This window comes from Penicillium nucicola (genome assembly GCF_028828085.1).
Source record: "Penicillium nucicola strain IBT 29836 chromosome Unknown utg000002l, whole genome shotgun sequence".
In the NCBI taxonomy this organism is placed as follows: domain Eukaryota; kingdom Fungi; phylum Ascomycota; class Eurotiomycetes; order Eurotiales; family Aspergillaceae; genus Penicillium; species Penicillium nucicola.
The window spans coordinates 3,740,058-3,764,933 of NW_026643126.1; the positions used below are offsets into that span (position 1 = coordinate 3,740,058).

General features: G+C 49.4%; 11 protein-coding genes across 11 annotated transcripts; 6 read left to right on the plus strand and 5 right to left on the minus strand.

Moving 5' to 3' along the window:
* Window positions 1–458: 458 nt before the first annotated feature.
* N7511_003172 (putative MFS monosaccharide transporter) lies at window positions 459–2,123 on the minus strand (the record flags this gene model as incomplete). Its single annotated transcript, XM_057125597.1, has 2 exons — window positions 459–1,978; window positions 2,030–2,123. 2 exons carry the CDS (start codon window positions 2,121–2,123, stop codon window positions 459–461), a joined length of 1,614 nt encoding a protein of 537 aa, XP_056987756.1.
* A 3,132-nt stretch (window positions 2,124–5,255) lies between these two features.
* Window positions 5,256–6,845, plus strand: N7511_003173 (L-lactate dehydrogenase (cytochrome); the record flags this gene model as incomplete). Its single annotated transcript, XM_057125598.1, has 3 exons — window positions 5,256–5,361; window positions 5,408–5,721; window positions 5,769–6,845. 3 exons carry the CDS (start codon window positions 5,256–5,258, stop codon window positions 6,843–6,845), a joined length of 1,497 nt encoding a protein of 498 aa, XP_056987757.1.
* A 1,191-nt stretch (window positions 6,846–8,036) lies between these two features.
* N7511_003174 (uncharacterized protein) lies at window positions 8,037–9,138 on the plus strand (the record flags this gene model as incomplete). The annotated part of the gene is made up of 2 exons (XM_057125599.1): window positions 8,037–8,892; window positions 8,948–9,138. 2 exons carry the CDS (start codon window positions 8,037–8,039, stop codon window positions 9,136–9,138), a joined length of 1,047 nt encoding a protein of 348 aa, XP_056987758.1.
* An 857-nt stretch (window positions 9,139–9,995) lies between these two features.
* On the minus strand, window positions 9,996–12,357 carry N7511_003175 (GMC family oxidoreductase; the record flags this gene model as incomplete). The annotated part of the gene is made up of 6 exons (XM_057125600.1): window positions 9,996–10,549; window positions 10,653–11,094; window positions 11,146–11,608; window positions 11,663–11,906; window positions 11,959–12,084; window positions 12,141–12,357. 6 exons carry the CDS (start codon window positions 12,355–12,357, stop codon window positions 9,996–9,998), a joined length of 2,046 nt encoding a protein of 681 aa, XP_056987759.1.
* Window positions 12,358–13,279: 922 nt separating this feature from the next.
* On the minus strand, window positions 13,280–13,678 carry N7511_003176 (uncharacterized protein; the record flags this gene model as incomplete). The annotated part of the gene is made up of 3 exons (XM_057125601.1): window positions 13,280–13,310; window positions 13,413–13,512; window positions 13,576–13,678. The coding sequence occupies 3 exons, from the start codon at window positions 13,676–13,678 to the stop codon at window positions 13,280–13,282; spliced, it is 234 nt and encodes a 77-aa protein (XP_056987760.1).
* Window positions 13,679–14,339: 661 nt separating this feature from the next.
* N7511_003177 (metallophosphatase domain-containing protein) lies at window positions 14,340–15,446 on the minus strand (the record flags this gene model as incomplete). Its single annotated transcript, XM_057125602.1, has 1 exon — window positions 14,340–15,446. The coding sequence occupies one exon, from the start codon at window positions 15,444–15,446 to the stop codon at window positions 14,340–14,342; it is 1,107 nt and encodes a 368-aa protein (XP_056987761.1).
* Window positions 15,447–16,044: 598 nt separating this feature from the next.
* On the plus strand, window positions 16,045–17,969 carry N7511_003178 (serine/threonine-protein kinase; the record flags this gene model as incomplete). The annotated part of the gene is made up of 5 exons (XM_057125603.1): window positions 16,045–16,199; window positions 16,248–17,053; window positions 17,124–17,196; window positions 17,245–17,479; window positions 17,529–17,969. The coding sequence occupies 5 exons, from the start codon at window positions 16,045–16,047 to the stop codon at window positions 17,967–17,969; spliced, it is 1,710 nt and encodes a 569-aa protein (XP_056987762.1).
* A 577-nt stretch (window positions 17,970–18,546) lies between these two features.
* Window positions 18,547–19,111, minus strand: N7511_003179 (MGMT family protein; the record flags this gene model as incomplete). Its single annotated transcript, XM_057125604.1, has 3 exons — window positions 18,547–18,688; window positions 18,813–18,939; window positions 18,997–19,111. The coding sequence occupies 3 exons, from the start codon at window positions 19,109–19,111 to the stop codon at window positions 18,547–18,549; spliced, it is 384 nt and encodes a 127-aa protein (XP_056987763.1).
* Window positions 19,112–19,308: 197 nt separating this feature from the next.
* cwc26 (putative cell cycle control protein (Cwf26)) lies at window positions 19,309–20,325 on the plus strand (the record flags this gene model as incomplete). The annotated part of the gene is made up of 1 exon (XM_057125605.1): window positions 19,309–20,325. The coding sequence occupies one exon, from the start codon at window positions 19,309–19,311 to the stop codon at window positions 20,323–20,325; it is 1,017 nt and encodes a 338-aa protein (XP_056987764.1).
* A 326-nt stretch (window positions 20,326–20,651) lies between these two features.
* On the plus strand, window positions 20,652–22,103 carry N7511_003181 (putative nuclear envelope protein Brr6; the record flags this gene model as incomplete). The annotated part of the gene is made up of 2 exons (XM_057125606.1): window positions 20,652–21,722; window positions 21,774–22,103. The coding sequence occupies 2 exons, from the start codon at window positions 20,652–20,654 to the stop codon at window positions 22,101–22,103; spliced, it is 1,401 nt and encodes a 466-aa protein (XP_056987765.1).
* Window positions 22,104–23,041: 938 nt separating this feature from the next.
* Window positions 23,042–24,396, plus strand: N7511_003182 (uncharacterized protein; the record flags this gene model as incomplete). Its single annotated transcript, XM_057125607.1, has 2 exons — window positions 23,042–24,132; window positions 24,216–24,396. 2 exons carry the CDS (start codon window positions 23,042–23,044, stop codon window positions 24,394–24,396), a joined length of 1,272 nt encoding a protein of 423 aa, XP_056987766.1.
* Window positions 24,397–24,876: the final 480 nt, after the last annotated feature.

Below are 24,876 nucleotides of genomic sequence, written 5' to 3' on the forward strand. Positions count from 1 at the left end.
GGGATTATCATAATATCCATGATATTGAACTGTCAGGTGAATCAAAATCTAATTTATTGCCTACGATCTACGACTTACGATCTACAGCTGAAAGGTTGAAGATGCATACTGGATCCATAGTAGTATTCAAAGCACGTACAGTATACATGAATCCCGATAATATCTATGCCGACCGAACCTTTTTAGGTCATAACAAAGACATGAAATCATCAACAATAGACCAGAACCAAGGAATGCAGATAGGAATGCCCATCGACAACCAGGGCCAGGGTGTTCATCCTCCAGACCAGAAACAATGGGTATATAAGATCAAAAGAAATAAGTAAAAAAGTAGAGAGAAAAAAGAAAAAGATATGAATCTGGCGTTACCCTAACCATGGGTTCAATGGTAGGAGAGAGCACATATGACATAAAATAAATGGCAGCGCACAGCGCTGTCACATCTTGGAAGCGATCGCTTAGGAGAGAGACTCCTCGTGACCGTTGACAACGCCATCGCTGGAGTCGCTCCGGGCAGAGGGCTTCTCGCCGCTCTTCTCAATGTCGCCTGAGCGACGGCTAGACTCGAAGCCGTACTCGATGGCCTTGGCTTCAATCTCCTCATCGGTGAGCTTGGGAAGCTCCTTGGCGGCCTTGACGTAGCTCATGTTCTCACAGAAGCCCTTGGCAAAGATGATATCGATCTCCTCCAGACTGCGACCAGCGGTCTCGGGGTAGAACAGGATCATGGGGGGAATGAAGACGGCGTTCATGATGGCAAAGAACAGGTAGGTTCCCCACTTGATGTTGGCAACCATGACGGGAGTGATCATGACAACAGTGAAGTTGAATAGCCAGTTAGAGCAGGTGGAAACAGCGTTGGCCTTGGCACGAGTGCGCAGGGGCGAGATCTCGGCAGGGTATAACCAAGGCAGAGGCAAGATGGAGGCACCGAAGAAGGCAATGTACAAGAAGAGACCGAAAACGGCACCCTTGGAAGGTCCAGGTCCTCCAGCGATCAGACAGCCGAAGACGATGATCATGGAAACCATCTGTCCAGTCATACCACCAATGAAGAGCTTGCGGCGACCGATCTTCTCAATGAAGAACCAAGAGAAGGTGGCAAAGATGGCGTAAACGATCATGTTAACACCACCAATAATCATGGACATGCGCTCCTCCTCGCCGAGAGATTGTCTCAGCAGAACGGGCAGGTAGTAGATGACAGCGTTGCAACCAGACAGCTGCTGGGCGATTTGGGAGGAAGAACCGATCAGCATACGACGGAAGTGCTGTGTCTTGCCACCAGTAAGGAGGTCGGAGTATCCAGCACCGTCAGCAACACCGGCGGCCTCAATAGACTCGATAACGAGCTGCTTCTGCATCTGGGTTTCGTGGGAGTCGATCTCGTAGCCACCGAGGGCAGCGAGGACGTACTCACCCTCGTGAACCTTGCCCTTGGAGATGAGGTAACGGGGAGAGTCGGGGAGGTAGAACATGCCAACCACGATGATGACACCGAAGACAATCTGGAAAGCAATGGGGAAACGCCACACAAGGTCATCAGGACCATAAGAGGCACCGAAGTCAATCCAGTAGGCAATCATAGTACCGATGGCAATGGTACCACCTTCAATACAGATGAGCAGACCGCGGTTGGTGCTGCGAGAGCACTCAGCTTGATAGGTAGGGATAGTCGAAGTGTTCATTCCGTTGCCGACACCAGTGATGATACGGCCGACGATAAACTGAGCCGTAGCACCATGACCGTCAACGGCAGCAATCTGGATAATGACACCAATAATCATAACGGCACCACCAGCCATGATCATACGACGACGACCCAGGGCATCGGCAGTGAACAAAGCGAACATAGCACCAACCAGACAACCCAACTCATAGACGGCAGTGACTAGAGCCTGCATGACAGAGTTGCCAGATGTGATGGGTAGGAACTTGGCGAAAGCAGAAGAGTCAATGATACCAGACATGACACCCTCTGTGGATAGTTAGCATCTGCATGCATTGGATATAGAACAGACCAACATACGATCATAACCGAACAGCAAGAAACCCATGGTAGCGACGGTTGACACAGTCAACGACAGGGGCCTGCCCGACATGCCGGCATATTTCGGCGCCATGATGGAAAGTTGTGAAGAGATAGATAGGTCAAATGGGCTATACAAGTCCTTGACAATCAAGGGACTACTCCTTCACGTAAAGAGTGGCAAAAACTGGAGTTATGAGAGACACGCGGAGAAGAAAAATGGCAGCAACCCCGGGGGGAGGGAGATATTTGAATGTCTCGCCATGGACGAATGTGGCAAGGAGATGCATCGTGGGGCATTACTCTATAGTAAACTTTTCCCCCGTGAGATGGTGCATGTACGAATAACGAAGCCGACAGCGTCACCCGAGTCCACTCCACCCAGGGCGCAGACGGTCGACCGAATCATAGGCGAGGGTGGAGACAAGCCTGCCGGATGCATCAATAATGGCGGGTTAAGCATTTCTCACTGACCCACCACGGTGCAGCGGTAGTTTGCGTCCCTGATGACATCAGTTGGCGATTATCACTGGAGAGGACGAAATTTTTAAGAGGGTCGCGCTTATATTAGACATTATGATTGGATTTTGTTAAGTGGACGCGGACAAATGGTGAGTGGTACTGTGTAGAATAGACCGAAAAACATTTTTGCTTTTTTTATTTCATTTCTAGTAGAAATAATTGAAGACATAACTGTAGGGCACGCGGCAAGGGCGAGGATATTGCCGACCTTGCTGCTCACAAAACAGGAAACCTAGCCGAACCTTTAGGAACCCCCGATTTCTTAGTCAATTATCGAATTCCTTTCTGGGAAGTGCTGGAATTCAGGGAAAACTCATTTTTCCCAGGTGATCTCCCTACGTAGGTGGTAACTACAACCTTACACGGCTAAGACTCGGGATCGCATGCAACGGAGTCTGCCAAGTCTTCTCGGCGGTACAAGCAAAAACGGAGTCGGGAAGCCGTTCTTGTCCCGAGTGGAAAACGAGCGAATGCGTGACTAGCGGCACGCTAATAGGGATAGCCTCGACCGTGTTGATCGACATGTGGTCTTTCCTCGTATAGAATGTGCATAAACAACCTGAACAGTGCGTCTCCTTGCTTTCCCTTTCTCCGCGTCTTCTCCCCCTTCTTTTTTTTTTCTTACGCAAGAACCAGCGCGGGGATTACCTAGGTAGGCTATTGGTACTTGCTTCACTCCCGTACATATGTATCGTCTTCAGGCCCCCCTGAAGTATGCATCATGCCGAAAACAATCAAATTATGCCCTAATGCACGCCAAGAGTTTTCGTCAACCACACTTTGGTCTCCTCGTTCTACTACAGTACTGTATAAAATCTTAGGTCGACTTTCAGCCCAACCCGACGAATGGGGTGACACATAAAATGTATCAAAGAAAAATCTGAATATTGATCCCGCCCCACGTCATGTCTCATTAAAAAATCGATTCAATAGGGAAAGAGTTTTTCATCGGACAGGCTCCGCTATGATGTAGTTGAACCACTTCGCGGCGCATTGGAAGTTTTCTCGAAAAAGGATGGTGAGAATCGCTACCAGGCAGCTGAGTTATTTAATTTCTTTTTTTTTCGTGGTGGTGGTTTGATGTACTATATCTTTTTCCACTCAACATCCGAGGGGACGAGATTGAACGTTATACTGTAAAAGGGCAGAACGCTTTACCGTAGCGTAGGACTATCATCATTCAACAACATCGTATTGCGCGTCGAATATGCCCACAATTTCAGGAGACCCCGGGCCATCGGAGAGATGCGGTTCTGATCTCGTTATCTTGGATTCGAGACCGTGGGGGTCTTGTAGAGGAGGGGTTGTCGCTTACTGCAGTTGTTGTGGTCCAAACGATGTCACTCTGCATGTCCGTTGATACCAACGTGCAGCTCGCCCGTGTCGCCCGTGCCGGTCGATCCCAGAAACGTCATTTAGATCCATTGGGCATGTTGTTTGGGACATCCTCAAGGAGGGTACTATACATGCCTTTAGGCAAAATGCATAGGGGGCAAAAAGAAAAGCACGAGCTATGGGTGAAGTCGCCGTGGTTCGGAATAATATTTTAATATGCGGTGTGGGATGAGATAGGCTACCCAGATAAGCGTGATTCGTAGGTGCCAGGAAGTCTGACTTGTTAATGATCTCAATTCTGGCCACTCCTCGTTCGGTTCCCAGATCTCACTCGCATTCCAGGTTTAATGGCCTTGTTTCAATTGGAAATTTCATGGTTGAAAGTGCGGTTAAAGTAGGCTGTCCATACGTCAGTGGCCATGAGGCAAAGGGGCTCGTGCTGGAGAGGCGGAGGCGCGGAGATGTGGGTGAAGGTGGAGGTTCGGAAGCCCCGGTATCTCCAGGGACTTGTTGTGAGGGAGTGATTGATGACTGAGTGGTCAGTCTCATGGTGTCCGTGTAGATGCCGATAGGACTCTCCCTCGCGGATGGCCAATTCGGCCTCCTTTTTGTCGTTCTTTCTCTGCCGTGCAACTCCAAAACCTGGTTTTGAGAAGCTTAATGTGGGATCGACAGTGGCGTTTGCCAAGGTTGCTTGATCTTCTTGGTCTCCGATCCACCGTTTACCATGTCAATGCCCATTCTAATACACGGCTGCTTGGCTTGAGTCAATCTTATCTTGAAGATGTTGGACATGAATCCGGGATGGTCTGCTCATGACGTGATCACGTGACATTCTACAATGCTGATGCCTCAGGCCTACATGCCTCGCCTTTCCTTCCCTCCCTCGCATTCCAAATCCCTTCTTTCTTCCAGGAATGCCATCGTTCTATTTACATCTTTCTAGAAGCTGAATGCAGACAAAATCGATCGACCCGGGGACATGTCCCGGGAGATGTAGTGTCTCCATCGGTATTGGCTAGATCGTGCATGTATATGCCGAGGTCTTCCTTGCTAATCACGTTTCAATATTGCTCTGCAGCAGACATGAGTTATTTTTTTCAACCCAAGCTATCGAAGACTAGGCTATGAAACTATCAAACAATACAGAGTTCGCAAGACATACTTTGACTGATTAATACATTTGCAGCTGTTGGACGGTGGGCCAATGACCCGAGTCGGCCGAGAAGTCTCCCCGCAACTTTTCGTCCCCGGACTCCTTTAGCCCGAGGTCCAGAGGACGTCTTTTTCAAGTGCATCTTCTCTTTCCTTCTAATACTTCTCTCTCCTCTATGCAATAGCTCGATTGTATTCATTTATCATCTCTATCATGGCAGGCAAACTCACAGGTGCCTCGGTTGCCGAACACAACTCCAAGGATTCGTGCTGGGTGATCGTCCACGGCAAGGCGTACGATGTAACAGAATTCCTCCCTGGTATGTGCATCCTTCCTGCACCTTGATCATGCGTTAACACGCCCAGAACACCCGGGTGGCCAAAAGATCATCCTCAAGTATGCGGGCAAAGATGCGACCGAAGAGTTCGACCCCATTCACCCTCCCGATACCCTGGACAAGTTCCTAGACCACTCAAAACATCTTGGCGAAGTCGACATGTCGACCGTCGAGCAGGAGGAAAAGGCATTTGATCCCGAGGAATCCGATCGCCAGGAGCGCATCAGCCGGATGCCTTCCCTCGCAGCGTGCTACAACCTGATGGACTTTGAAGCCGTAGCACGCAGGGTCATGAAGAAGACCGCCTGGGCATACTATTCCAGCGGAGCAGATGATGAAATCGTACGTCGTGAACCCCCCAATCATCCGGCAAGCGCTGACCGCCATAGACAATGCGCGAGAACCACGCCGCATTCCACAAGATCTGGTTCCGCCCCCGCATCCTTGTGGACGTAGAGCACATTGATATGAGCACGACAATGCTGGGCACAAAATGCTCCATCCCCTTCTACGTAACAGCGACTGCGCTGGGCAAACTAGGCCACCCCGAAGGCGAAGTGGTCCTCACCAAAGCGGCACACGCCCACGACGTCGTACAGATGATCCCCACATTAGCTTCTTGCTCCTTCGACGAAATTGTCGACGCAAAGCAAGGCGACCAAGTCCAATGGCTGCAGCTTTACGTCAACAAAGACCGCGAAATCACCCGCAAAATTGTCGAGCACGCCGAAAAGCGCGGCTGCAAGGGACTCTTCATTACAGTCGACGCGCCCCAACTCGGCCGCCGCGAGAAAGACATGCGCTCAAAGTTCTCAGACCCAGGCTCAAATGTGCAATCCGGCGGCGACAACATCGACCGCTCGCAGGGCGCCGCCCGCGCCATCTCCTCCTTCATCGACCCTGCCCTCTCCTGGAAGGATATCCCCTGGTTCAAATCCATCACTAAAATGCCCATCGTGCTGAAGGGCGTGCAGTGCGTCGAGGACGTCCTCCGCGCCGTCGAGGCCGGTTGCGACGGCGTCGTGCTATCCAACCACGGTGGCCGCCAGCTCGAAACAGCACGCTCGGGCATCGAAGTGCTAGCCGAGGTGATGCCTGCTCTCCGCGAGCGTGGCTGGGACAAGCGCATCGAAGTCTATGTCGATGGTGGTGTGCGTCGTGCGACGGATATCCTGAAGGCGCTTTGCCTTGGCGCTAAGGGTGTTGGTATTGGACGCCCGTTCTTGTATGCCATGTCGGCTTATGGGCTTGAGGGTGTTGATCGTGCTATGCAGCTGCTTAAGGATGAGATGGAGATGAATATGCGTTTGATTGGCGCTACGCGGGTGGAGGACTTGAATCCCTCGTTGCTGGATACCCGTGGTTTGCTTGGCGGGCATTCTGGTTTCGTGCCTTCTGATACTCTTGGACTTGGGGCTTATGATCCTCTTGAGGCTCCGAGGTTTAATGAGAAGCCTAAGCTATAGATTTAAAGTTTGGGCTGGATTTGTTGCTTATTTACATCAATCGTGTATATATACCCATACAATGTATACAAACCTTCGTTTCATTTCGATGACCTAAATTACTAGATTTATAAACATGTCAGGTTTAAGCCATGTCATGCTCATATCCAAAAGCTCCTATCGCACCGACAGGCATATTCTGGCCAGTGTAAGCTTACGAAATGGTCCCGCCAGCATTTGCTAAAAGTTATTATATCTGAAGAAAGAATGATAGTGGATCTATACTAGCGCGAAATATTGAAGAAAAAATTGAGCTGTTCAAGTCTAAGGATTCATTAATGTATAGTGTATCCCTTATATACTGGAAAACACTACCTTAAGCTAGTTCTAACCCGATTCTTAAATGATGGATAAAGATCTGTCAAGATATAAGCCTAACACCTTTAAGCAGCATTGATTTTTAGGCGAATGGTTAAACGTCCTCTTTATAAGACTATGGCAGTCGTCTATGAACCATTCATGGCATAGGTCATGACCAGTAGCCGCAATTCTCAACATACATATTTACCGATGACAGCTTTTACACATTCGTTGAAGAACTCGGAAATCCCGAAGGTAAGTACCAAAAATATATTTAAACTTGGAGGATTGCAAAAGGAATTGAAAGATTAACTAGCTCAACACTGGTCATAAGTTCAGAAGTTAGTTATCGTCAGCAAGAACGGCCAATCGTCAACCAATTCATGACACCCACGCTTTGTGCAGTCAAGACGGACGAAACCACACTAATCTTAGATAACTAACACTCAAGCGACCACAGTACCATTTTCGGACCGTAATGGGCCGGGCCGAATATAGTAGTGTCAGCACTACTCTAACTAAAGCTGAACTAATGGTGAACTAGGGCTGAACTAAAACCGAACTAAGGCTGGGGAGTAATGATGTAACTGGCTCATCACGTAGGGCGAGAAGAATCTAATATCGAGCTTCCTTGCTAGTGTTATTATTGGGTGACGGAAATTCGTGCTTTTTCTGATATGCACTTAGGGCCAGAAGCTCACAGAAATCGGACGCCCACGCCAGCATATCAGATATCTTTCCCTCTAACTCTCCGCCATCCCCCAGAACAAAATAATATCCCTGAAGCCAGAAGCAAGTACTGTCACGGTTTACAAAATCTCAGTTATTCGGCGGACGATGACTACACCGATCATGCTAGGCTTAGTAGTGCTCTGCTGTGTCACTACTGTCTTCGCAAAGAACACCCGATTCCTCAATTTCTTCCCAGTTTACCGAAACGACTTTCTCCAAATCCGCGATGGTCCATGTGCTGCAGAGTTTGCCCTGAAACAATCTGGGGCAGAAGTCTGTTGGAGTCTCCTCAATTGCATGCTAGAAAACACAAGCGAGGCGATCAAAGGCGACATGGGAAGCGGAATCGTCGCGTTGGGCCTAGGACCAACGATTCTTACATTCCTCGGTTCAGGTACAGCAGAGACCAGTCTTCTAGCGCGACGCCGACCGCTACTCGCGCTCCTCATAGCATCCGGCTCTCCAGCAGTTAACCCTCTCCCAACATTCGTTTACCCAAACCCAATCGAGGAGCTGAAATCAAGAGACAACCACCTTGCAATAATGCATTTCTCCTCTAGACAAGCAGTTTTTGTCTCGATACTGGAATATGTTCTTGTCATGGGGGCTATCGCGAACGTGTACACAACCGCTTTCTACATGGGATCCTGGACCATTAATACAATTAGCTGTGACGATGTTTGGTATCCGGCACTTTGGGCTGTGACTACACTTTTCATTCACATCTTCGGCTCGTGGTGCCTCGCACTGCGAGTCAATACGCCCCGGAAGAATGAAGGTAGCCGAAAATCCGCAGAGAACGGCCTTGGTCGGTGGATCAGACATGAATTATCACCTTGTATCACGCACGATAAACTGGAGTTGATTTGGAAGCCGGAGAGCTATTTGTTTGTCGCGATATCTTGGTGGACGTCTTTGCTTACAGTGGTGCATCTCCTGTACGGAACGATTGCATTCAGTTCCATTCAATTTATAGGTGAGACCTTCTATATTCTGGATCTTGACTATTATATTTCGCTAACAGCCTTTAGGATATGTCGATAGCATTCAGATCATTGCCAGGTTCATGGGATCCGCTGTGGTTTGCCGCGCAATTTTGATGCTTGAGCTTGCTGGCATGCGAAACGCCCTAAAAAGTGAGAGTTCACGCGAGGAGTACTCTCTAGTGCAAGCGGCGACCGCTACGTTATCTTCCGGTCAAAATTCTCAACGTTTTGTATGACCATTTGGAGGCAGGGTTTGAGCGCAAACTATAGATAGACACCCGTGTAGCCATGGGAGCCCCAGAGTTCCCACACTGATATCAGAATCAGCGTTCAGTCTACTTTCCATTACTTTACCATCATCATTGTTGCATACCTTTTATCAGATTCTATCTCGCTTACCCATCTAGACCCGGAGACTAGCACAGTCTCACAAATAATAATGGTGTGTGTTGAGAAGTATGGCTGCTAGCTATAGCCTATGCTCTAGATGGGCAATGGGCCGCTATTATGGTTGTTCACAATTGAAGAATCGGACTAAAACCAGCTTAAGGCAGAGTTTCCTAGTATTTAAGGGATTCACCATATATTGTGAATTTTCAGACTTGAACAACTCGAGTCATTCTCCAACATTCTATGCAGAGTATAGAAATATCAGTCATCGTTCTTCCCTTTAGACATTGTAACTCTTAACAACCTCTACCAGGATTGAATCTAAGCATACTGGTTAAGCAAAATTTTTATTGTAGTGCTTTTGGAGCGCATGAAAAGGCCCTCAAGATATCACAAAACGCCTGTTTCCATGGACAAAACAAGTGAAAGGAATTTCACGAGCTACAACTATGAAAATTGTTCCAAAGCACCCAGTAGAGTCATTTCCACTGTATATTCGTAAATCTGAGCCCGCGATATTAAAGTATGAATTAATCTAGGTATCAGTCACAGCAATACCAAGTCGACCTCATAACCAAAACCACCACCCAAAAGATCAAAGCGCCATATGAACCATCCACAAAGGCTAAAGCATCGACAAAGAAAGAAAAGAGAAAGTAAAAAAAAAAGGCTGACACCATGCAGTGATGCAACAAGACTCACTCTAGACAAAAACTGCCAAAGCGAAAACCTGCAAAACCACACCCATCCAACAACCCCAGCCCCAAACACCAACAGCAGGAGCCGCAGCGGCATTCTTCTTCGTCGTCTGCGCAGCAGTCACAGCAGAGAGAGTAGTCGACTCATTCCCACTAAACGCCGGACTAACATCCACATCGACACTCTTATCTCCATCACCGCGACCATTCCAGAAGTCCCGAATCAATTCACTAGCCAGCTCAGCAACACCATATGTAGATGCCATGAGATGCGTCGACAGCGCGATGGGTGGCACACTGGCATCTGCAACGCGCACATTCGATAATCCATACACGCGCAGCTTGGCGTCGACTACTCCGCCCTTGGAGCGGGGCAGCATGGCGCACGAGGACGATGGGTGGAATTCTGTGCTTGCTTCTTTGCGAATCCAGTCCATCCAGTCGTCGTCGCTTTTGATGGCTGTTCCCGGCGCGGTTTCGTTCGTTAGACTATCTGCCAGCGGGGAGGTTTGGCCGAGTTGACGGGCGAGTTTTAGGCCTTGGAGGAGGAGCTCCATGTCTTGAATTTGTTAGTTTCTGGTTTGGGATTGGGGTTTAGGTTGTAGGGGGATGGCGTGGTTGAAGGTGTATTTTGTGCTTGGGCATGAGGGTATGGGACATACCGGCTGGATTAGTCAAGTAGTTGGGGTCGATGACTGGGTAATCAATCGGATTAGAAGAATTGATGTAAATTCTTCCGTGGCTGTAGGGGTGTTGGAGTGCAGCAGAGATACCAATGTCGCCATTTGCATCGCTGTTCATGAGCAGCAGCTCGATCTGGCCGATTGGGCTGTTGAAGATTGTTTTGACGGTTGTGTTGTAGATTGTTTCGTAGCCTGCTATCACGCTGTCGGAGTAGGTTGTGTTTGGTTTGTAGCTGTTGAGATTGGAAAGGATGCTTGTTTCTTCGTCGGAGACTTTGCTACCGTAGATGCCTGTTGCGTTTACGTAGGCCACTGCGGAGTCGATGTATGATTTGAAGAGGGTCGAGTCCTTGTCTGCACCGTTGTCATAGTAGATTGAGCCTGCAGTGTCGGCGTTTGTGCTGAATGTGACGGTGGCACTCTGTATATGTGTTAGCTTTTGGTCAGGGGAGGATGGGGTGGTTTCACGCACCAAATGGTCTTGCAAGTGCTGTCCGACACCGGGAAGTTCAGAGACAAGGTCAACACCAGCGTCGGAAAGGACATCCTTGGGTCCGACGCCACTGTAAAGGAGGACAGCAGGGCTGCCGATAGAGCCACTAGCTAGGATAACTTCCTTGTTCACCTTTACGGACAATGTCGTTGTTCCATTATCCATGGTGTACTCAACAGCACTGGCAGTGAGGTTGTCCGAAGAGGAAGAGTTGTCGAAAACAAGACGTGTAACATGGGCCTTGGCCAGAACATCGTAGTTACCCCGATCAGGCAGCGGGTCGAGATATCCAGTCCGACTGTAAGACCGAGTCCAGTTGGAAGGATTGATACAGGAAGTCGACACCTCAGCACCGAAGACGTCGCCTCCATACATGTTCTCGGAAATGGCAATTCCCATGTTGTCCAGCGATGTTGACCAGTAGCCGACTTCAGGGAAAGTGCTGGGGTAGTGTTAGCATGAAAATGATTCAAGACGGGAAGACGTAGACACGTACTAGCCAGGATAACTCATGTGGATTGGACCGTCAGTGCCGTGCGTCGAGGCATTCCATGTAATGCCTGCCTCTTTGACCACGTCATCGGTGGGAGGCGAGAAGGTTTCACTCTTCTTCATGGCGGCGTAGAAGGAGTCCCAGGACCAGTTCTCGTTGCCGTCCATGTCGCCGAGCATATCCTGCCAGGCATTGATTTCTTCTTTGCCGGGACGGGTCATGTACAGTCCGTTGATGGCAGAACTTCCTGTGCATGCGTTAACAATTGAGTCTGCAGAGCAGGCTGGAAGAGAACAAACCTCCGAGGGTCTTGCCACGAGGCCAGTAGATTTCACGATTGTAAGCATTAGGCTGAGGATTGGTGTAAAACATCCAATTCAGCGGAGTGGTCCAGAGAGAATCAAAATACGAGTATGCAGGCGTATCTTTGCTTTATTAGCCTGATCATTTCCAGATATGGGATGAAACAAGAGATACGCACCAATACGCTCACGATAGTCGTCGCCATTGTCACCGGCTTCCAGGACCAGGACAGTGTGATTGGTATCCTCGGACAGACGACCACCAAGCACGAGACCAGCTTGGCCACCACCGACAACAACAAAGTCATAGGCATCGTTGATATCCGTGCGCGGCGATAACGCGTGGCCTAAGGGGATGGCCGCAAGGGCTATCCCGAGATAATATGTGCACCACATGGTTGAGGGTGAAAGATGTCCACTGCAGACATTGGCGATCACGATCTTTTAACCGGCAGCTATCAATTCTAGGAAACACCGTGCCTGGTTCGAAAAGCTTGACCACAGTCTCATTTTTACGCCGTGTGTGGGTCGAACGCTTCGATCTTATCCTATACAGTCTACTCGACAACACATTATATTTTACGCCCATTGCCGCTAGTAAGGTGATGGGGCTGCAGTACAGCTAGGTATGGACAGTTTTTGGGCCAAATGGGGTGATTGTTTCCATGAGAACAGGTTCTGGGTAACGCTATTACTGGTAACAAGTTAGGCGATTTAGGGTTAGTGGAGGGACCGGCACAAATAAGATCTCGGGTGCCCCTATCACTCCACTTGGTTAACCAGTCGATGTCATTGCGTCTCAGTTTCTTCCATGTTTTTGATGTCTCACGGCGGGATCGTACCTGAAACACTGACGCAAATGTATCAGACATCGAGAGGGTTTGTCATTACACTTGTGTAGTCTGTACTGTAGTCCACTGCAGAGTCCACTCCATGTGGCGACCTACAGAATATTCTGCACGAACCCTATTCCACGGTTGCCAAGATCCATGAAAACTTCGGTCTTATAAAAAAAAAGCCCTATCAGTAATAAAAGCCGATGTGTGTGATACCTCCGATAATAGGATCGTGCTCATCGATCGAGTCCAGTCAATTGTTGCTTGTTCCTCGGCCTGCTGCACCCAGATAGGCTGAACTGTCGTCGATCGTAATCACCCCTTTCACTGTGGCTGAGGCCTGCCAATCCCTTCTAGACCCCTCTATTGCCCCGCGCCTATTAAGTCTCTACTCGGAGGCATAGCATTACTCGGTAGAATTGTTGCATATCCATTCATTCATGTCAGATTGATATCGTGTATCTTGTATACTAAATCTTAATCTAGTTGGAAATCTTCTCGGAAACCTTGTTGCTATAGCGACATGCTAGTTAGTAACGTAACCCTAATAAACCACCTGGGCAAAGAAAGCAAAAAAAAAAGCAAAAAAAAGCAAAGCATCAAAGGAAAACATACCCAGTAGCCTTCTCGTAAGCCTCACGACCAGCATCAGTAATCTTCTCCTGCATGCTGCGGTCGATGTTGTAACCAGACTTGCTCACACCGGCAGCGAAGGCTAATATATGATATCATATTAGCACAATCCACAGTGATTGTGGATAGAAAAAGCCACACATACCCTTGTCAACATAGTCATCATTCTGCTGGTTGGTGTTGTTGTTCTGCTGCTTGTGCTCGCTGCTACCGGTAGCCTTCTCAGCAGCCTTCTTGAGGAAATCCATTATGGCAAGATTGTCAGGTGAAGATAAAGAGTGGGAGAGAATAGAGTTGATAGGGCTGTATACAGGAAAGGAAGATCAAGAAGATCAAGAAGATCATGAGGGACACTGTCTGTTTATATAGCTTGCCCAGCCCTGTCCCCCCCTCCTTTGAAAGTCAAATCTTGGCTCCAATACTGACTACTGGACTGAAGTGCTATCCACACGCTATCTATTTGCGAACCGTTGCTTGGGGTGGGTATATCCCCTGCGCTATTTACCTACTTGACTTGCACATGTTTGGGGGGTCCTTAACGCGGGGATTGGTCTGTTGAGGGGGGATACTCTGCCAATCAATTGACAATGTTGCTGGGTTGGTGTGGTGAAATCTATCTTCATTTGTGGCTTTAAGCTTGGACTTCATATATAGTAGAGTTGATGTCATTATTGCTAGGATTGCTTCTTGATAGATTAAAGATTATATACTTTTGAAAGTAATGTACAGCGATCTGCTATACTACAACAGCTCAACTTAACCCCGAGAGATATGGATACTGTGCCTTGGTTGCTGCAAATAAATGCCCAGCATAGATCCAAAACCCCAAGTCAACATTTGAGTATCATATGATCAGTGTGGTATGGTGATAAATGAAAGAAACCACACGCTATGCACGCGGAACCAAGGTTAGAGGTTAAAAACCCTAGGTGGATTCCCCAACTTCCCACTGCTGCTATACATACAAGCAGCATTCACCATCCATCCACCACCGAGACTCTCACCACCCCACACATGAGCCCAGACGACTCCCAGGATACCATAGAGCACAACCCGCGCCGCGTCCGCCCATCCAGATAAATCAAACAGATCACGGAGGAAGCCGGCCAGCGAAGCTAAGCGACCATGCTTTGCGCGCGGGCGGCGCGACGCACAGAGTCGTTCCCAAGCGCGCTGGGCCTCGTCCCAGAATATAGGTTCCTGGCCGGAGGATTCGTGGACATGCCCGAAGACGTGCAAAACCGGGCGCACGCGCCAGGATTCGGCAAGGAGGTTCGGACAACCGGCTGAGTAGATCGGGGATAGGTCGAGGTGAGATTGTGGTGGGGTGTGGGTGACGAGAATGTCTGTTTCTTGGGGGATGGTGCCAGACCAGGCGTCGTGTTGGGGTGGGTAGGTGAAGGCGTGTTCCGGGCCGAAGGGGACTATCGCGGGGATCTGAGGAGCACCGTAAATTGTGAGGGAGCGCGGGCGCGTGCTTGTTAGGGGCGTTGTTGAGGTTGCTGCTATGGACGGGGAGCCCGGGAAGGTGAGGGTGACGGCGGAGTGTTGGAGGTAGTGGATGTCGCCCCAGTCGATGTGGGAGGCACCGGGATCATTAAGAGAGTGAATGGAGGATGTCGAGGAGGAGACTGCCGCAAAGGGGGCGTTCGAGTCTTCCTTGTCTTCTTCTAGGCGTGAGCGCACGTCAAAGTAGCTGTCGTGGTTGCCGCAGATGGCGATCTTGTGTGGATGTGGTAGACTTCGCAGCCAGTCAACATTGGCTTGGATCTCGCGCGCTGAGCCATCGTTGCTGAGGTCGCCGGCGTGAATAAGCAGGTCTCCATCAGGTATGTCGGGCCATTCTAAGGTGTGGGTGTCGGAGATGCAGACCACTCGGATTGGACGGGCATCTGGAGGAGGGAGACGTGGTGAACCGCGAAGACGAAGAAGAGTCTGATGAACTGGATAGAGTAGCGCTACCAGTGGTGAAGCAATGAAGTAGTCGGGGATTGGGCGACGATCGAAGGGGCCCATGGTGGTTGTCAAGGTGAAGTTGGAGATGTGCCTCGGAACTCGAGATCTGGTGACATCAGCTGCAAAGCTGTTCAGGCATAACTGGGCAGATATTCTGGCAGTGGTTGCCCTTATACTTGTGGTTCCAGTCAAATAAGAAATAGCGATAATCCTACAGCCAAGCCCCGATATCAGCTAAATAGTGATCCTCTTCCTCGTCATCACGCTCTAGGCTATTTATTTTCTACTCAATGCGTATTCGCCACCACCTGGCTGCTTGCGGAACAAAGTTACCTTCACATCTTCGAACTCTTCACTGAGATATTCTTCATCTCTTGTGAGAATCCTTCTCTCGATTCCTGACAACGACCGGATTGCGTTCCTCAGGACGTCCTTTTCCTCCTGGTGACTGTCGACTGTCGACTATCCCCGACTGTCAACCCTCAACTCCCGTCAACTACCAACTCGACCAAGAAAACACAGTCAGGTCTTGTCCTGTCGTCAACCCCGTCAACTTGCCCAACGATTTGTCCGTTCATCGCATCTATATTGACGGTCCAAAACCATCCACCGCCTAGAGCCAGCCGTGCCCCGCCTCTCCCTCTCAAATCTCCACACCATGGAGGGAGTCGATCTTACCAAAGCAATGCTCAACAAGGGCAAACAAATGGCTAGTGTCGCTGCGTCAGCTGCCAATGGCAATGGCGGCAAGAAAAGGAGAAAGGGCACTGATCTGAAGCCCATCGTCACCAATGAAGGAACCCCCACTGAATCGTATGTGATGTTTTCCAATGATCGCCTCCCATGCTAACTCTGCCCCAGCACCGGTGCCGCTCCCAACTCCAAACCTGGATCGCGTTCTTCTTCCGCCTCGTCGGGGGAGGAACTCGAGGCCACTGCTGAGGAGGAAGATTCCGAGGATTACTGCAAGGGTGGATATCACCCGGTCGCAGTGGGCGAAACATACAACAATGGCCGCTATGTGGTGGTGCGCAAGCTCGGTTGGGGCCATTTCTCCACGGTGTGGCTGTCAAGAGACACCACCACCGGGAAACACGTTGCGCTGAAGGTCGTGCGATCGGCTGCTCACTATACCGAAACCGCGATCGATGAGATCAAACTTCTCAACCGAATCGTCCAAGCGAAACCATCCCACCCCGGTCGGAAGCATGTCGTTAGCTTGCTGGATTCGTTCGAACACAAGGGACCGAACGGTGTCCATGTCTGCATGGTGTTTGAGGTTCTTGGCGAGAACTTGTTGGGATTGATCAAGCGTTGGAACCATCGTGGCATCCCGATGGCGCTCGTTAAGCAAATCACAAAGCAGGTGCTCCTGGGTCTAGATTATATGCATCGCGAGTGTGGGATCATCCACACAGACCTCAAGCCGGAGAACGTGTTGATCGAGATTGGCGATGTTGAACAGATCGTCAAGGCGCATGTCAAGGAGGAAGCGAAGAAAGAAGCTAAAGAAGACAACAGGAATGGGCGTAGACGGCGGCGCACCTTGATCACTGGTAGCCAGCCGTTGCCTAGTCCTCTCAACACCAGCTTTAGCAGCTTTGACTTCAAACATAGTTCGTCGAACTCCCATAGCAGTCTCAGCCAGATCGTCAACGAAAACACAGGTCAGTTCTCTATGCCTCGGCGCCTGATTTTGTGTCGATGCGCATTACTCACATATATCAGTACCCGCAGATACCCCGTCAATGAAAGAGCTGCTCGGCGTCAAGGAAGAAGATGAGAAGCAGTACCAGCGCGAGAAGACAGCGTATGCCCCCCACCTTCCCCGTCTCTCTCGCCCCTCTAATGTCTATAGTGATCTTCTGGAGAGGGAAGTATCTGGTATTTCTCTTGATAAAGGTTCTTCTAAGCCCCTTGAAGAAGAAATCGATGTCAACATCATCTCCGTCAAAATCGCCGACCTCGGAAATGCATGCTGGGTCGGCCACCACTTCACCAACGATATTCAAACCCGTCAATACCGTTCACCCGAGGTCATCCTGGGTTCCAAATGGGGTGCGAGTACCGACGTGTGGAGCATGGCTTGCATGGTAAGTGAAAGTTATTTCTATCATCCGAACGACGAATCTAACGTTCCAGGTCTTTGAATTAATCACCGGAGACTACTTGTTCGACCCACAATCAGGAACCAAGTATGGCAAAGACGACGACCATATCGCGCAGATCATCGAGCTCCTCGGTCCTTTCCCCAAAACTCTCTGTCTCTCAGGGAAATGGTCACAGGATATCTTCAACCGCAAGGGCGAGCTGCGCAACATCCATCGGCTCCGACACTGGGCCCTGCCCGATGTCCTCAGAGAAAAGTACCACTACTCGATGGAAGAGAGTATGCGCATCAGTGAACTCCTATTACCCATGTTGGATCTCTCACCAGAGAAACGCGCCAATGCCGGTGGGATGTCGTCTCATGAGTGGATGAAGGATACATCAGGGATGGACGGGATTGATCTAGGCATTGCCCCCGGAACCCGTGGAGAGGGCATTGAAGGCTGGGCTACTGAGGTCAAGAAGCAGCGATGAAATGTCACCCCTTCTCTTTAGTCTAGATGGAAATTTCTTTGATTTTCTGCGGACATGCCCTTATGGCAATGATGTGAGTTTTAACGATCTTTTTTCCTTTCCATTTACGGATTGATGCTGGTTGGTTCTATGTGCTTGTTCTTTTCATCTCTTTCTCTTCTTTTCCATTCTGTTTTTCCACTTCTTGGGTTTCTTGGTAGTCGGTTGGACGCGCTTGTTTTCGTATGCCCATGTCCCCTCCGCGCTTTTGACTTCCCCATCCCGTCTGACCTTCCCTCTCTCATGTCTCCCCTATAGACTCTCCTCCTCACCTTACCATTCAGACCATGGATAGGATACTTCACTGGCGCGTTACTCTCCATGTACGATGTCTATCCACTACAGATTATAGCCAAGTCTCAATCTACGGAATCGATAGTCGTTCTATTTTACATCTCTTCTTATCTCCTTGCTAGATCTGATCTTGATTCAAATGGCAAATAAGGTTTAAGAATCGTAATTTTTATAAAGATCGTCGCGGTATAATATTGTTCATGGATTCAATATTAATACATGGTTGCCCAATCTCTCCCCATTATCACGATTCCTCGCTGGGAAGCTGCTCTGGAAACCATCCGTATTTCGAGAGATCAACATATATGTCGCCCATGCTGTCCGTAGTCGTTTCCACGCCTTCTTCCGCTAGCGCCTCTGCTTGGCGGGCTGCACTGCCCGGTCCGCTGTGTTGTTCGTCAGTCAGGTGTTCGAACAGCATTGGACATTTACTTGGACCAAGCGTGGTGATGAGTGCCCAAGGCTGAAATTCAGGCAGAGAAGTCGACTGATAACATGAATAGAACATACCGATGCGATATCATCCCTTTTGAATTGATCACTCGTTGCCAGGGTACGGTATTTGAGTTGAAATGTTGGCCGGACTCTGCCGCTGGGAGGACCTTTAGACAGACTCCAACTTGACGAGGGCGTTGGGCTATCTCAAGCAGATATTGTTAGTTCATGTTCCCATTTTCTGGATATTAGTTCGTACGTTCGCCCAGTAGAAGTGCGATATGCCCGTAGCTTGTGACTTTGCCTCGGGGGACTTCTTGGACAGCCTCGTAGACTGCATTGGCCCACCATTCTGCTTCTTCTGAGCGGGGCATTGTGCCTTCCTTGGAGAAAGAAGGGAAGTTCTGGCTAAATGCTGAATATTCTTCTCACATTCCCGACCTCGAATCGAGAGACATACATTCGACGCTAGCCAGCTACAGTTCGGGGAAATGTTACTCCGGGTATCAATCGATAAATCACTGAGCTCAACCTACACTCTGCACGTACATCTACACAACACCCCGAGATCATGCCAGGCTCGCTCGCAGATTACCTAGCAAAGAACTACCTCACAGCCGATCCGGCAACCGAGCGCCCAAAGAAGAAGCGCAAGAAGACCAAGGCAGTCGACACAGCCGGCTCAGGCCTCATCATCGCAGACGATGACCCACCCGACATCCGCGCCTCATTAGGCAAAAGTAACGAAGACGACGAAGACAGCCCCTACATTGAGCGAAGCGCGAAGAGTGCTGAATTCCGCCGTGCAAAACAATCCAGCTGGAAAACCATCGGCGGCCCAGGACCAGGCGACACAAGCGAACAAGCAGCCGCAGACGCAATCCTCGCCTCAGCAGCAGCCGAGCAAACAGCCCTACAAGACGCCGAAGAAGATGAAGGCCCGACAATCGAAGGAGAAGGGGACGATGAAGGCGGCGCGCGAATGGAATCCGGAGCTCGAGGCGGTCTCCAAACAGCAGCACAGACCGCGGCGATGGTAAAAGCACAAGAAAAACGGCGCAAGGCCGAGGAAGCCCTCTTCCGCGATCCAAGCGCCTCAAAGGAAAAGACACAGGAGACAATTTACCGAGACGCGTCCGGCCGAATCATCAACGTCGCAATGAAACGCGCTGAAGCCCGTCGCGCCGAGGAGGAAAAGCGCGAGAAGGAAGAACAAGCGCGCGAGGCCCTCATGGGTGATGTTCAGCGACAGCAGCGTGAAGAGCGCAGGCAGGAACTTCAGGATGTGAAGTCAATGCCTGTGGCGCGGACGATTGATGACGATAATATGAATGACGAGCTACGGGCCCGAGAGCGCTGGAATGATCCTGCGGCAGAGTTCCTTACATCAAAGCCTGCGGCTGGGTCTAGTGTCTCTGGGAAACCGTTGTATCGCGGTGCTTTCCAGCCAAATCGTTATGGTATTCGGCCTGGGCATCGGTGGGATGGGGTGGATCGTGCTATTGGGTTTGAGAAGGAGTGGTTTACGGCGAGGAATAAGAAGAGTCGATTTGAGGCTTTGGAATATCAGTGGCAGATGGATGAATAGATGCCTGTTTAATATTTTTGTTGGTGCTGGTCACCTCATGCAGGATTTTTACTATGATCTTAGTAGTATCTGAGTAGTATCTTTTCGTGCAGTCGTCTTCTACGTAGTTTGTCACGTTTCGAGTATGATTAAGATCTGGTCCGTCTTACTAGCCAAGGCGAGATCTCACTCATATTCATAATATATTGGCACAAGAGAATCAAATCAGATTCCAACGTGATCTGTTCTTTGTATAGCGTTGCCAAGGTTGCGGCTATCTGGATGTTTACCCCAAACAAAAACTCACCCGCTCTTCAACCGCACCCACATCCACACTGGTCGCAAAAATGGACAGGCGAACGGCAGAAAGTCCAATGGACTTTGAATGGCAGTCTAGAGGCCCGGTTGATCCCAATTCCCCCTTCAATCTAGGAGCACACGACAAGAAACGTTCGTATTTCGCCGAGGATGGTTCGAAAGATGCCACTCCACCGATCAAGCCCTCTGACAACCCACCAGGAACACATAGTGTATTCGATTCTCCCGGAAAACCGCAAATACCCTCTCTCCGCCAGCCAAACTCCCAGCCCTTCCTCTTCACGCAACCCCGACAAGCTGCACCTCTCTCGCCAAAGGCCAAATTTGGCCAGCCGGCTTTCACGACACCACGGAAATTCGACGTTGATTTCTCTTCCGGCCCGGAGAATATGTCATCGCCAGAATGCGCAGACAACGAGGATACACCCGACCAACAGTCTAAGACGGGGAAGGCAAGCTCGCATTTCAGTTTCCTTGGCCGGTCCAGTCCAGGGCGAGGGGGAATCCCACGTCTGACCCACCACTCGAACGCCATTCAGAATCGGGTACAAAAGCGACGGAGAAGAGATCAAGCTTTAGGGCGAACCGTACGGATCGAAAGCGACGACGAGAGCGAGCTCGACCAGCCTCAAAGCAGGGAAAGCAGGGCCGGGAAAGTCACAAAGAAAGAAAAGCAACAAGAGACAGAGCTGCAAGTCTCACGGGTGTCAACATGGTCCGAATTCTTCAGCATGCTTGAGGCACACCCGAATGTCCCCGCCATCCTGTCATGGTGGGCGCAGCTCGTGGTCAACTTGTCGCTGTTTTCTCTGGCCGTGTATGTCGTGTTCGGGTTTGTGTCGGCGATCCGCGGTGAATTTGAGCAGGCTGCGCAGGAAATGTCCGATACTATCTTGGCCGATATGGCGGTATGCACCAAGAGCTACGTCGACAATGACTGCGGCCGACCTACTCGGGCCCCGGCTCTTGAGACGATCTGCGAGAACTGGGAGCGCTGCATGAATCGAGACCCGGCCAAAGTAGGCCGTGCCAAGGTGTCGGCGCATACCATGGCCATCATCATCAATAGCTTTATTGATCCTATCAGCTGGAAGGCCATTGTGAGTATCTTTCTCGCTGAGTGCTGTGAACAATGCTAATCAAATTTTTAGTTGTTTTTCCTGGCTACAATTTCCACTGTCACAGTTGTCAGCAACTGGTCATTCCGCTCCTTCAGACATCGTCTACAGCAACAGCACTACGCACAACACCCCCCACCACCACCACCACAACAACCCATGCATCCACAGCTACACCACAATCCCGCCTTTGGCTACTATGGCCAAGACCCTCGGCAAACACACGACATGAATTATGGCGAGAAACAAGACCCGCCCATGCTACTTGAGAATACCAAGTCTATGGACTTTGTCACCGAGCGCAGTCGTGATCGTGAGCAGCACCTCCGAACACCGAGTCCCACCAAGCGCAGGTTTGCATAGACCCAAAGCTTGGAGTCTGTGTTTGGGTCTTGGTCTGGCGTCTTGATTTACATTGTTGGGTTTCGATTGCATAACCGGCAGGATTGCTCGGTTCGGGGTTGGATGGGCTTGTTTTATTCCATGGACTGTATAACATTTTCATGGTTTTTTTTTATCTTTCTTGTATTTCCGCAACTGACATTCGTGAGAGCTTTGTGAGTCTCCGTCCTGTCATTTTCCACTTCGGCTATTCAGCTAGATTTTCATATGAAACCTCTTGTATCAAATATATAACTTATCCAAGGCGAACGTATCTCTCGGAATTGCCTTTCATCAAACATCAACATAAATTCTTCTGAGTTCTATCTCTATGGGCCAGATCATTTAGTAACATGCATTTACACAATATTTTACACGCATTTGACTCATTCCAATATAGACCGCATACAATTTCGCCGATGCCGAGTCGCCCAACGTTCGCCGACGGTTCGGCCACCAGCCATCGGTGGCCAAAACCCATAGATCGCCGTTTGCCACGGGGCGACCCGAATATGCTCCGATGCAACACCTACAAAACGAAGGGGAGGACGACCCTGATTTGTTCATCCGCCGATGAGTCTGCATGTTCCCTGAAAACACATCTCCGGTTCCGGTCTTCACAGCGTGCTCGGCGATTTCTCAGTGTGGTCCTGCTGCACGTCAAGTGCCAACCACGCCTTGGATGCCTTCAAGATGGCCGAAGACGAGAATATGGAAAAGGTCTGATGGTGAAAATTTGCAGTTATCCACTATGTAGAACACTTAAAGCCAGCAATATATCCAGACATCTAGTTATTATAGACATACCCTCAAAGCGACATATACATTGCCTTCAATCATCTATTCTTTCCATTGCATAACCATTGTCTTTACATTTATACACCCGTCTACCCACACAACCAACTGATCCCAACTCAAAAATGCACCATGAACCAAAGATCCCCACCCCAGCCTCATGCCCAGAAGGAGGGCTAACAGGCAACCTGGTGGTGCTAGGCAGTTTCAGCGCAATAATGGGCGGCCTAGGCCTGATGAACAGCATAGGCATTTACCAAGCCTGGATCTCAACACACCAACTCTCCCACATCAGCGAAGGCCAAATCGGCTGGATATTCGGCATCTACAATTTCCTCGTCTTCTTCTGCGGTATCCAAATCGGCCCGATCTTCGATATAAAGGGGCCGCGCCTGCTCATGTGGTTGGGATCGAGCTTGCTTGTGATTACCTTCATCTGCATGGGCTTTTGCTATGAGTATTGGCATTTCCTGATTGTTATTGGGATCCTTGGCGGAATGGGGACATCGTTCATCTTCATTGTGCCCGTTGCTAGTATTGGACATTACTTTGTTAAGCGGCGTGGTGCGGCGACGGGTCTTGCGCTGGCGGGTGGTAGTATTGGAGGTGTTATTTTTCCTTTGGTTTTGGAGAACCTTGCGCCGAGGATTGGGTTTGCTTGGGCAAGTCGGGTTGTTGGGCTTATTACTCTGATCTTGCTCATTCCTGGCTGTTTGCTTGTCAAGGCCAATTTTCCGTCCAAGGTTGAGTCGAAGCCTTCGTTGAAGACTTTCCTTCCTGACCTTACTATTCTGAAGGATCCTGTGCTGGCTTTAATGACAATTGGTGTTTTCTTCATTGAATGGGGATTTTTTATCCCGCTTGAGTATATTGCTTCATACTCCATTGCGAGTGGTATTTCACCCAAGTTGTCTTATCTTATGGTTGTCTTTTTGAATGCTGGTTCTTTCCCTGGTCGTTGGCTTCCTGGTATAGTGGCTGATCGCTTTGGTCGCCTTAATACTTTGATCTCGACCAACGTTCTTTGTTTGATTGCAGTTTTGGGTATCTGGATGCCTGCAGGTGGGAACCTTGTTGCCGTCATTATTTTCTCTGTTGTGTTTGGTTTTGCGAGCGGGAGTAACATCAGTCTCGTTCCCGTTTGCGTGGGAGAACTTTGCCCTGTTGAGAATTATGGGAGATACTATACAACGGTATATACCATCGTGGCCTTTGGGTAAGTCCTCAACATCGCCCCCCCCCCCCCCCCCCCTCCCCGGGTTCTATATTGTCAGATTGTGTGGCTAATATGCTGATTAGAGCATTGACTGGAGTTCCAATTGCTGGAGAAATCATCCACCGCTGCGAGGGCAAGTATTGGGGCTTGATTGCCTTCGCTGGGTGTGCTTATGCAGCTGGACTAAGTTGCTTTATTGCTGTGAAGCTTCTGCAGAAGCAAAGAGGCAAATTGGAGAACAAAATGGAGACAACGGGAGTCTAGGGCTAAAGATGCTCTGACATGACCATGACGACATGCGTGAATAAATCAGTCAAGTCATACTTTAGTAGTATATATTGAACAATAGAAGATACTTTAATTTCGAGCCCATCTCTAATGACTATGCCAGAGGTTAGGTTGTGGATGTGTCACCAATGACATGAAGCCAACGACACTATGCATGTTTCATGTCGTTTTGCCTCAGTTTTTTCCTCTCTTCGTTTCGTCTCTTTTTCGCCCATTTTCAAGAATCAGAGGATATTATTGAGATCAAGATAGATGAGCGGATTTCAAAAAAAAGGATCAGCAATGTTGTATCTTATAGGGCGTAAGCAAAAAAGGATCGGTAGTTAAGGGAAAGGATTATTCCGGGTGTACCATTTCAATAGATGGGACTCAGTCTTGGGAGTATCCAATATGAGCCAAGTATTTCTAGAAAGACAGAATTTAATAGCTCAGTCCAAATCATCATCAAATAATAGT